Source organism: Helianthus annuus, chromosome 11 (assembly GCF_002127325.2).
Source record: "Helianthus annuus cultivar XRQ/B chromosome 11, HanXRQr2.0-SUNRISE, whole genome shotgun sequence".
Classification (NCBI taxonomy): domain Eukaryota; kingdom Viridiplantae; phylum Streptophyta; class Magnoliopsida; order Asterales; family Asteraceae; genus Helianthus; species Helianthus annuus.
The window spans coordinates 118694444-118707288 of NC_035443.2; the positions used below are offsets into that span (position 1 = coordinate 118694444).

The following is a 12845-nucleotide window of genomic DNA, read 5'->3' on the forward strand; positions in this document are numbered from 1 at the left end:
GTTAATGATTTATTCGGTAACCAAACAAGACTATGGAATGTAATGATTCATTTCATTTCTTTGTCCATTCTATTCTCTCATCTATTCCATTACGCAATACCAAACAGACCCTAAAGTGATTGAACTATACCCTCCACCCTTAAAACCCAACCAAACTGAATCGCTACTAACGGTTTGGTTTCGGATTGGTTTCATGGTTTAAACTTATATGGCTTTTATAAAAAATGGGCATGAAATATAAAATTATTATGAACTAACCATTTGGGAACAAAAACTGATAATAAATTTTAAGTCTTTAACTCTTCAAAAGCACTTAAGCACGTGATAATTGAACAAATGAGTTTCTTCATCTCCTACATAATCACAGTTAATGAAACGTAAAAAAGAATGGTAACTTACAAGTATTATAAGTATGATATAATCATAGTCATATTTTAACTAAACATAATGTCTAATATAGATATTTAGACACGTGTAACACAAAATATATAAAAAGACTAAAATATGTCACCAAATCTTTCATTCCGGGCCGGTTTTATATGGTCAATTTTTTGGTACAAACTGTAAACTAAATAGTTTGCTACGGTTTGAAATTTTTTAATCTAACCTACCAAAAGTTATAGAAAGAAATCGATTGGTAAAACCAAACCACTAACCTGTTTGGGTGGTTTATGGTTCAAAACAGAACCGTGAACACTCCTATTACACGTGTAGCATAAGTTTGTATATAAAAAATAAGAAAAACTTTTTACTTACGTAAAATGTAGCAAGTGTAATCAAAAGATAAATTGGTAACATATACAAAAAGATACCAACACGTATGTACATCAAGATTACCAAAAAAAAATTAGTAGTGGTGGAGAGCAATAGCAATATAAATAGAAATTGTACTAATAACGGTGATTATGTCAGTGATAAATAATAATCTATAATCTATATAATCTATAATAAGATATTTGAGGCTGATCTCACTTTGCTTACGTGTCAATTATCTAAATATGCCACGTAGGTTTTGTTGATATCATAAATAACAATTTATTTAATATTAATAATACATAAATAAAATTTTCAAAATTCAAACCTAAATCTCTGCTCTCTCTCCAACCGCGTCATTTATTTCAAAATTCAAACCTAAATCTCGGCTCTCTCTCCAACCTAAATCTCTGCTCTCTCTCACGCCTCTGAGCAAAACCAGCCACACCACCTCCATCAACGTCGTCTACGTCACCGCCTCTATTCTCTCCGTCAACTGCCGTGTCTTCCGGCCCTGCTAGACCTATTCGCCTCGTCTATTGCGACGAGAGAGGCCAGTTTCAGATGGATCCGGAAGTTGTTTCTGTTCTTCAGCTTTTTAAGGAGCCGATCGGTGTTGTTTCGGTTTGTGGTCGTGCTCGTCAAGGCAAGAGTTATATTTTGAATCAGGTAGTTTTTCTGTTCTGGAGAGAAAATTAGGGTTTAGTGGTTTGTTGTTGTTGGAGATGCTTGATTTATCAGTGGTTGATTGATTGTGTAGTGTTTATTGTGGAGTTTTGATGCTAGGGTTTTGAGTGAAAATGTTGCTTATGAAATTGGTTACCTTTTCTGTTTTTGGGTGAAAATTAGGGTCTTATAGTTTATTGTTGTTAGAGATACTTGATTCATGGATTGTTGATTGATTATGTGGTGTTTATTTTGTCGTTTTTCTGTTTTTGGGAGATATTTAGGTTTTGTAGTTTACTGCTGTTGTCAGAAATGTTTGTTTTATGGATTGTTGATTGATTATGGAGTGTTTTTTTGTGTAGTTTTGATGCTAGGGTTTTTAGTGAAAACAATTCCGTAATTGATTACCGTTTCTGTTTTTGGGAGAAAATTACCAGGGGTAGCGACTGTTTATTAAAAAACACAGGACTCTGCTAAGGGTTTTGTAGTTTACTGTTGTTGGAGATGTTTGATTCATGAATTATTGATTGATTTTGCAGTGTTTGTTGTGTAGCTTTGATGCTAGGATTTTAAGTGATGACACCACTTGATGGAGGGTTAGCCAAACAGGAGAGATTGGAGGAAGAACGCAGGGCTTCTCAAGAAGCTCGAGCTAAAGCCGCTGAAGCCGCCGAAAAAAGGCAATTTATTCCTCTTTTTCTTTCTATCAGTCGTTGTTTCAAATGAATATGTTATTTTTATTTCATGTTTTCATCTGATAGCATTCAATTTCATTAGTTAGTTATTGTTTTGAGCCCTAGGTATTTTTACATTAGTTTGATTCATGATTGATGTTAGTGGGGCTTGAAGAAATAGTTAGTTTGACGTTTACGATCAGGGAGACTGATTGTAAATATATAACTTTACTATAATCCAAATACTATAAACCTGTTTGATGAGGGGATGTTGGTTCTTAATTCTGTTTTCTATTTTATGTATATCGATCTTAACGTGAGTATGAAAATATGGGCAGGATTGAAGGTGTAAAGATTATGGAGACAAGATCTGTTTGTAGATATAGTTAAATCAAGTTTTGACCATCTAAACAGTTAGGATGGTAGTTCCTAAAAAGACAGCGTTGGCGTTCAAGTCCTACCAAACTAGGCTCAGGCGCTGGTTAAAACTTACCTTTTGGCAGAGGCTTTTATGCCATACACATCTGTTCTTGGTGGCGTATTTGATTCCAAAATGGCATGCCTAATCTTTCCCTTTATATTTCTTTACTTATATATTCCTGCATCTTCTAGAATCAATTTATGTAATAGACTAAGATTAATGCTATCAGGAAGTTCAAGTAATTATATTGTATCAATTAAGAGATATTAAGATAATCTAATATATAGAGCAGAATTGTTCTTTGAATTGTGTTCATCAAGTGTTTGATGAAATGCCTAATTAAGTTTTGATTCTGCAAGAGAGAGAAGGAAAGGAGAGCTGGGAACGACCAAAAGTTGTGGTGGCTGTGTGACCGAGGTACTAATCGAATGGAAGTTCGTAGAAGTAATTTTATACATCAGCTTCAAAAGGTACTTAACTTTGATTGAATTGAAGTTTTTCATAGATCTTAACTATTTCTAGGGTTTCAATGTCTGATTCTTATCTTACGATTCAAGGTGAACTACCAATCAAAGAATCTCATCTCTGGTGCTATTTTCAAACAGGTTTCTTTCAATTTCCTCTTTCATTTCTCGAAATCTGGTAATATACTTGGTTAATTTGTTGTGATTACAACCTGATTGTTGTTTAGGACTTTTGAGGGAGTGCAAAGAAATTCTTACTCTGATTTTTTAATTGCCTATAATTGCTACGTCAACTTAAACACCTCTTAAATCCCCAATGGCTGGAACTTTATATCGGGCTCTTGTGCCTGGAGCTCCCTCATTTGTCAAGGTAACCACATTCCCGCTGCTCTTCCCTAAAAACCCATTTACACCTTCTTCTTTTCATTTGTAGACAGAGAACCAGAGAAAAAAAAATGAAAGTTAGAGAGAAAGAGAGAGGAGAAGGAGAAAGAGAGGCAATCCTTCATCATCAACATCGCAATGGTGGAGAACGAACCGGTATGGTTGGTTTTTTCGGCTTACCCCCTTGATTCCAACGACTGTGAGGATAAGTGAGACGAGGACCGGCGGGGCGTTGACGGAAGTCTAGCCATCCAACACGACGATATGAACGGAAGTGACTATTAGGGTACTGGCGAGAATACAAACGGACGCTCTAACCTTGTATGCCCTGAACGCCTGTAGATCGGATGACTAGGTAAGCCCCCTGCGTGTCGTTCTCAATTTACGTTATTGATACGTTCAAAGCTAAGGATGGTTCGTATTTCAGCAGGTCGGAGGACACACGTCGGTAAAAAACAAAGTTGTTGGTGGACTCCGTGAAATTAAGGTTCAAGTTGCTATCGATTGGCATAAAAGATGAATAATTCTTCAATATAAATATAAATGATTAAATTAGGGTTTCGATTTTGAAGTTAGTATTACTTATAATTGTTCTTTGGGTTTCCATCTTGATTTGAATACAGCAGTTGCGATCGATTAGCATCCTAACTCCAGTTTCATCTGCTGATGTGATTCTTCAAACACAACAGGTAAAGGATGCGGTTTTGTCAGATTTGCATCCTAATCCAGTTTTATTTATTATTAAAATGTTATATAGATCTTAATCCAGTTTTATTTATTATTAAAAATGTTATATAGATCTTTGTTGGTTAGCGTCTCCGTTCAATCTAGTTTCATCTACTGATCGATTAGCATCCTAATCCAGTTTTATTTATTATTAAAAATGTTATATAGATCTTTGTTGGTGGACATAATATTTGTAGGAAAAGAATGTGGTTTTGTCAGATTTGCAAATAGGTAATCATGAATTGTAAAGTGAAATCTGTCCCGATTGAGTTTTCGACCGGTTTGGAAGTTTTTTCGTCAACTGTTGTCTAGATATGGTTTATACCTGGTTCTATTTTTTTGACCGTATTCGAAAGAGGCGTATCATGTTGTAAGGGGACCGTAAATCTAAGCCTGCTAGAGTGTATGGACTTGAGCCTGTTGCGAGGAACTTGATACTTAACAAGGATGCAACGTCGTTTGGTCTGATGATGGATTTGGTGCAAGATGAGGTGACCACTAAGAGCTGGTATATTTTTCATTGTCATATCTCATATGGAACTGTGCAGGTTAATTTTTGACTTGATTGTTTGCAAATAATCCAGTTTCTAAGCACACAATAGTATAACTTAAAGATGATTGTTTGCGTTTATGATGTAGGTGAAAAGTCACAACCTGCATACAGACAGGGTGGATGTTAATATTCCCAAGAATTTTAGGACATGAAGCTGGAGGGTATGTTCCATTTATTTAAAAAGTTGTGTAACATTTATTAGTTTGAATTATATAATCTGATTGATTTAATTAACATGAACAACACAGGGTTGTGGAGAGTGTTGGGGAAGGAGTGAATGATCTTCGGCCAGGGGATCATGTGCTTCCTGTTTTCACAGGAGAATGCAAAGAGTGTGCTCACTGTATGTCCGAAGAGAGCAACATGTGTGACCTTCTCAGGATCAACACCGACAGGGTAGTCATGCTTCACGATCAAAAATCTCGGCTTTCGATCAATGGCAAACCCATCTTCCATTTTGTGAGGACTTCTACTTTCAGCGAGTACACAGTTGTTCATTTTGGATGTCTTGCGAAGATCAACCCTCTTGCCCCTCTTGATAAAGTTTGTGTCCTCAGCTGTGGGATCTCCACTGGTACAAATTTAATTTGATGTCCTGATCACTTGTTTTGTTGGATTTTTTCGACCTTATTTTGACCAAAAATAATTTGTGTTTCTTAGGGCTGGGTGCTACTTTGAATGTTGCAAAACCGAAAAAAGGCTCTTCAGTGGCGGTTTTCGGTCTAGGAGCTGTGGGACTTGCTGTATGTTTTCTCAAACTGTAACACTTAATATATGTAATTTGTATGAATCTATTTCAAATGCTGATGAATTATTTTGGAATAGGCTGCTGAAAGTGCAAGAATTGCTGGTGCTTCAAGGATCTTTAGTGTTGATCTCAATGCCAATAGATTTGAGCTTGGTAAGTATTAAAAAAATGTACATATATTGTAGCTAAAATGTGTATACACATAAACTAATCATAATGACTTTTGTTTTGTTACAACAACAAAGAAATTTGGGGTTACAGAGTTTGTGAACCCAAAAGATTACAAGAAGCCAGTGCAAGAAGCGATTGCAGAGATGACAAATGGAGGGGTTGACAGGAGTGTTGAATGCACTGATCATGTTGATGCTATGATCTCTGCTTTTGAATGTGTACATGATGTATATTTATACCCTTTGCTTGAATATATATATATATATATATATGTATTGTATAGTAGTTGTTTAACTTTTGTTGAATTTTGGTGCAAGGTTGGGGTGTTGCTGTTCTTGTGGGTGTTCCGCATAAAGACGTCGTGTTCAAGACAAGTCCCATGAATGTGTTGAACGAAAGAACTCTGAAGGGTACCTTCTTTGAAAACTATAAACCGCGATCTCATATTCCTTCGGTTGTAGAAAAGTATATGAACAAGGTAACTAACACATTGATTTTTTAGTTTACAATTACTAATAAAAAAGGTAATTGAAAATTGAAGGATTTGAGGGTGATTTTTTTTTTATAGGAACTTGAGGTGGAGAAGTTCATAACACATGAAGTACCATTTTCAGAGATCAATAAGGCCTTTGACTTGATGCTTAAAGGTGAAGGTCTTCGTTGCATTATTCGTATGGATGCATAAATAGTTTCAAACAGGGAGCAACAACTGTCCGCATTCTTTGTGTTTTGTTTCTCATCATCGTTGTTAGCTGTCTTAATCTTGATTGTAACCCATCAAAGATTTTGAGTTTGAATCAACAATAGAAATTAATGTCTATTGAATCAACAATAGATGACATATTATAATCTGTTTTTTATAAAGATATGTAACTAAACGCAAACAATTTAAATGATATATTATAATCTGTTTTTTAGTATTTGATTTCGATCGTTATTAAACCTACCCGTGTGTTCACACGGGTCTTACTACTAGTAGTAATAATAACAACAAAAAACACTAACAATGACAACAACTATTACATACTAAAAGGTTACTTGTGGTTGTATGAAAAAAGTATTGTAGCTGGTAGTACAAATTCTTATGCTTTTGGTACATCTTGCCTCTCGATTCCCTTTTAGAATGTTGCTATGTGTCTTTTCCCCATCCACTTCTTTGTTTGACATTGATGGCCTTTTTTCTTGGCGATTTGCTGCGTTATCATTGTTTCCTTCCTGTCCCTGTTGCCTTTTTTATCGTTCTAGTATGAATTACTTTGGTTTTGCATTGATTTCCTATATTTCGTTTACGGTAACGTATGTTCTTTTGTTGTCTTTCATATTTAATTTAATTTTATTTATGACATTATTGTAACATCTGCCATAAATGATTCCTAGAACCCGACCCGTTGTAACCCGAACTCGAAACGTAATACACATTTGAATTTTGTTTATATCTTTTGTATTGTTGTCGGTATATAAATTTCCTTATTATTTATTTTCCTAATTTAATACAATAATATTCAAAATCCATTAATTAGCACCCTTCATGTGAAAGTGATTCCAAACGAAGGTGAACCCAGCGAAGGTGATCTCTCATGCGAAGGTCAATGGACTCAAGCGAAGGTCATGAACGAAAGTCATTTGAGTCCAACGAAGGTGCCTCTAGAATCTAACGAAGGTCTTCCATGCGAAGGTCATACCTTCGGCAGCGAAAGAGAGCTACATAATTCAATTTTCTGAAAAAAAAAAAAAAAAGAGTAAAGTACACGGATGGTCCTTGTAGTTTATCAAAATTTTGGATTTGGTCCCTGGATTTCTAAAAGTACACGGATGGTCCGTGTGGTTTGCAATTTATAACACATTTAGTCCCCAACTTTGCCTAAAAGTACATGGATGGTCCCTGTGGTTTGCACTTTATAATGCATTTAGTCTCTAACTTGGACCTGCTGAAACCTTTAGATTTGTTAACTGTGGACTAAATGAATTACAAAGTGCAAACCACGGGGACCATCCGTGTACTTTTAAAAAGCCGGGGACCAAATTCAAAATTTTGGTAAACCACAGGGACCATCTGTGTACTTCAAAAAAAAAAAAAAACGCGTTTCGTGGATTATTTAGCATTTTGACCATTTCAAATCTCCTTTTTATGGAAAACATTATTACCTCAAGTGATGGGTCAATTAAAGCAAACTAAATGTCAATTACAACCCATAATTTGTCATTTTAAAGTCTAAAAGATTCTGTTCTTTTCATCTTTCTAAAACTCAAAACATTTCAACAAACTCTCCAAACCCACAACACTCTTCTTCATCAGCGATTTTACCAAGCTCTCAACCATCGTGTGGAATCAACGAATCATCAAAGTAATGGAACACTTCTTGTCTTGCTACTTTCATCATAGAAGGTAGTTTTATAAATTTACTTTTCTCATTATTCCTTAGTTCATGGTTTGTGTTTTCTATTCATTTTCTTTAAAATTTATATCTTTTAGAACTTGGGCCTTTAGTTGAAAATTGTGTTTTTATTTAGATTAGGTGTAAGACCCTTACTTGATTTATACGATTATCATATAGATTTCGACTATAATAGTGTATTTACGATTATACATGCACTTGAAAATACGAATTTGTTAAAACATTTTAAAAAATAAAACATTTCATCAACTTGTATATATATTCGTCGTTTAAAACATGACGACGAAGCATTACGCGGAAGCTTGAATTCTTGATCGTGTTCGGTTCTTCATTGAGCTTGATCATCCTCTGGTACTTTACATTATACCTATATTTCATAAAAACATGAAATGTTTTAGTTCTACGGAATTTATAAGTATTTAAACAAACCCGTAAGTCAAAATGAATAAATTATCAGCATTGCCAGATTTTAACCTGTCACGTACAGCGCCGGTTGCTAGGTCTCTAAAACCAAAGTGGTCATAAACATTAAAATGAATAAATTATCAGCATTGCCAGATTTTAACCTGTCACGTACAGCGCCGGTTGCTAGGTCTCTAAAACCAAAGTGGTCATAAACATAAGTTATTGAAGTTTATAACGAATTAAAACGAATACGTAGTGCAAAAACAACACAGCAGTAGCTTTTGCTAGATTTAACACCATATATCGTAGCCGTCGTGTGCCGTGACCAAGTTTGGAGTTCTCCGTCGCGTGACGCGAGGACCCTATTTCGACAAAAAGGTTTGTTTTCAAACATGCACATTCCCAGCCAAGTTAGTTTTTACTAAAACATCCATAACTTGTTCGATTTTGATCCGATTTACGTCACGTTTCTTCCTACGTGATCATAATTCGATTCTCCATCACATGGAGTTAAAATCCGACATCCGGAATAATAAAATTCTTGAGTTTTAAGCCCTCAGCTTTATATTTTTCTACAAAATTTTGACTTGTTCATGATTTTATCAAACAACCTTGTTTGTTGCATTCATTTTCTCATGAACATATTGTTATAATTGTTTCATATTATCTTAGGTTCAAATCACGGGATTTTATGCATTCTTAACCCGTCATCGACGCCCCCTTGAAACCCCAAAAGCCACCGACGCTGAAATTGACTGCCTACGCAACATATTTGCCGACTCAACTCTTTGTAGGCCGTCGTTGACGGCTTGGGACCCCGTCGCCGTTGCAACCTCTAGCCTTTCTTTAAAGAAAATATGGGAAAAAATATACACTTTATACAAAAGAGGGTCTACGTGAAAAAAAAAAAATCCTAAAAGTAATTAAAAATCTTTTTTGTGAATTTTTATGGGTTTAAAGGAAAAATGAAATCCGTTTTAACGTATCCTACCCCCCCCCCCCCCGAATAATCATGTATTGTCCCCAATACACAGAAGTCTAACACGTACCTTACATCTTCATGCCCTGTTCGTGGTTTCTGGAACCTCACACAACAAGGAGGTTAATACGAAACGAAATAACGATGAAAATAAAGAACTACAATGAACAAAGCAATTAAAACTGTACAAACTCTACAAGGTGTCACCGATCCTTAGTTGACCTCATATGTAGGAATCCGTGCCAAGAAGCTTACCGACTCTTTGTTCACATCATTTTCCTCGTTACCATTGAGAAACGGTTTTAGCCGATGGCCGTTGTTCGTTTGTTTTGACCCATCCTTAGGGTCCTCAATGGTAACATCCCCCCAATTGATCGACCAGCGTAACAACATGCGGGCCCATCCACTTACTCTTGAGATTTCCGGGAAAGAATTTGAGTCTCAAGTTGTAAAGCCAAACCTTTTAACCCACAACAAACTCCTTCTTCTTTAGCTTGGCTTCATGTGCCCTCTTCATTCCATCTTTGTACTTTAAGGCACACTCATATGCCTCCTCCCGAAGATCTTCCAACTCACATTGCTTTAGCTTTCATTACTTACCTGCATGATCATATTTGACATTAACTTCCTTAATAGACCAAAGCGCATGATGAACAAGTTCAACCGGTATGTGACAACTTTTACCGTAAACTAAGCGGTAAGGTGTAGTGCCAATAGGAGTTTTATGCGTTGTTTGGTAGGCCCGTAAGGCATCATTCAACATTGTTGACCAATCCTTTCGGTCCGGTCGAATGGTCTTTTGTAAAATTTCCTTGATTTGCCTATTAGACACTTCCACTTGACCACTCGTTTGCGGGTGGTAGGGGTAGCTATGCGATGGTCAACACCGTACCGTTTCAATAGTTTTCCAAAATTAAAATTCTTGTAGTGAGATCCCCTATCACTAATGATAACTCAGGGAACCCCAAATCGTGCAATAATATTAGTTTGGACAAAATTACAAACCACGACCCATTTGGATACATAATCGGCCGCCACCAAAATGTATAAGTTGCCATGTGAATTCGGTAATGGGCCCATGAAATCAATCCCTCACACATCAAAAATATCAACAATGAGGATCGGTTGCATGGGCATCTCATCCCGTTTAGAAATTCCCTCTAACTTTTGACACTCTACACAATTTTTAGCATAATTGAAAGCATCCTTGACGTGACCATGCCGTCCCGGTCAGTCAAAAACCCAATTAAACCTAGGTCGCTAGAGTAAGTCAGGTATCGAATCCATGAAGAGCAGGTGGTCAGTATCGCACGACCCGTTCGATTAGTTAGGCTATTTACAAATAATGTACAAGGTGATTATGAAGATTGCTAATTTTATTTGTTTAACTAGTTTGAAAATAAATCGGAGTGAACCGACAATGGGTATTATCTAAAACACTTGCGATTAACTAAAATTGCAACTAAAACACTAACTAGAAAGTTGAAACAAGAAATGAGAATACGGATCACACCCGATTCGATAATTGCAAGACCTAGGGTTCCTACATGTTTTAACTTGATTCAATTGCATATAGTGATTAACGGATTACTATCACGAAGCTTAGGTGCCAATTGCTATCAACGTCATAGATAACAGACCGTAATGCACTTCGTTGCCTCGAACATGTAAATCCTAACCTACGATAAGGCATAAGTGCACAAATTCATTTCGCAAAGTCATAACTTTATCATCATTCGACAATTCACAAATTTAATTCAAATGCATGACAATTATCATAAGTTTCAAATACCAAACAATTTGTCACAAAACCAAATTAAAATACAAATGTATAAACCCTAGAAATCTTACAACATCTACACCGGGGTGAAACCGAAGAGACTAGCCGCTCATGGTTGGGTGAACGCGATCACTGGCCGACAAACACGAACACGGAGCCATGACCTTGAGCCTTGAGGAGTGGTGGAGGATAGGGTTTGAATGGTGAATGAAGATGATGGTGATGGTGGAATGATGGAGATGGTGATTTGATTAGGGTTAGGATGAAGATTGAGTTAGTGGGTAGTGTTAGAATAGGTAAGAGAGTTAGGTGATAATGTTAGATGATGATTAGATGATGTTTATTGTCACACCCTCAAATTTCCACATGCGGAGTACTACTGCGAGGACGTGTGACATGACCAGGATCCAACCACCAATTATACTGAGCATTGGTTAATAGTAATAATGATCACCAACCATAATGGTTAGCAAATATTATAGTTCAAAGTTCAAAGTTTAAGTTCAAAATAACAGTTTAAGTAGGTAGCGGAAGCATAAGCAAACAGTTTAAAACAGAATTCAGAGTTCAAATTTATTTAGAACCCAACACATGGGTTTAGACGACCACTACACATCCCCAAGCCGCAAGCTCCTGAGTCACTGGGTACCTGCAAAGCATGCAGTAGGGTATCAACAGAATGTTGGCGAGTTCACAAGATGTCCAGTTTTTAACTTTTCGAAAACGTAGGTTGTTTAGATAAAGCGTTTATAATCACATCATGGGGAGCTACCCCATATGAAAGCTACTAAACGGGCGTTACCGAAACTGTTGACGAGAAGATTTTTGTGCCCCAGGTCAATGTCTATCGTCATTGACCAAGATGCAAGGTCTACTAGTTCACGCCCGATCTCCCGCGGTCACGGTATGAGGTTGTCAAACCTAATAGCGCTATCAACTAATAACCCGTTCGCCCCGGCGATTAATCGGTACAATAAGCAGGGACTTTATATGATAGAGATTCGTTTAGTTTTTGCTAGTCATGATATAAATATTATCCAAACGTATCTCCCCCGAAAATAGTAATTTAAATTATACCCAAGCGCATTTCCCCCAGAAATATTAGTTTGAAAGCATTCCTTAGTTTGTTCGTGTCCCTCCCTGGGACGCATGCTTATAGTGTGTGAACTCACCTTAGGTTGCTCGGTAGTTAGTATGTTTATCCTAAGTTTGGTCAACCACGTCCTACGATGGTTACCAATTGTTAGGACTGTTTGTAAATGAATCACGTATTGTACACATATATCAAGTAATCACATATAGCACGTTATTCACAGCAGCGTATAAACAATGAGTAGTTTACACGTAACACCTATTTCCAAAAATCATAAGTGATAGGGACGTGGGTTCTTATATATAACCACTTAATACAACCTCAATCAGTTGTGCGATAGAAAGTCATGTGCGATCAACAATTTGAAGTGGTGGGGGCAGTTAATTTGAGTATGCATTTAAAACAACTTGTGCGATTCATGTTAGGATATGCAAAATAAGTGATTGGGCCTAGCTAATAAATGTGCAGTCAAACATGTTGTGCGATTGGTGAGGTGTTGTGCGATTTAATCAAATAAAGGTGTACAATGCAGGTGGTGGGGGCCAGGTTTTTATTATGCGCTCAGATGATGTACGGTTCTATATATTGTGCGATTGGATAAAACATTCATTCCCTTCATCCTCCTAGATCAA

At 36.5% G+C, this 12845-nt stretch overlaps 1 protein-coding gene across 1 annotated transcript; it reads left to right on the forward strand.

Moving 5' to 3' along the window:
* Positions 1 to 4525: 4525 nt before the first annotated feature.
* On the forward strand, positions 4526 to 6279 carry LOC110887872 (alcohol dehydrogenase 1). Its single transcript, XM_035979397.1, is given in 8 exon segments — positions 4526 to 4636; positions 4728 to 4802; positions 4890 to 5215; positions 5302 to 5384; positions 5467 to 5559; positions 5635 to 5787; positions 5877 to 6038; positions 6129 to 6279. Coding segments are annotated over 7 exon segments (975 nt in total). The 5' UTR covers positions 4526 to 4636; positions 4728 to 4761; the 3' UTR covers positions 6246 to 6279.
* Positions 6280 to 12845: the final 6566 nt, after the last annotated feature.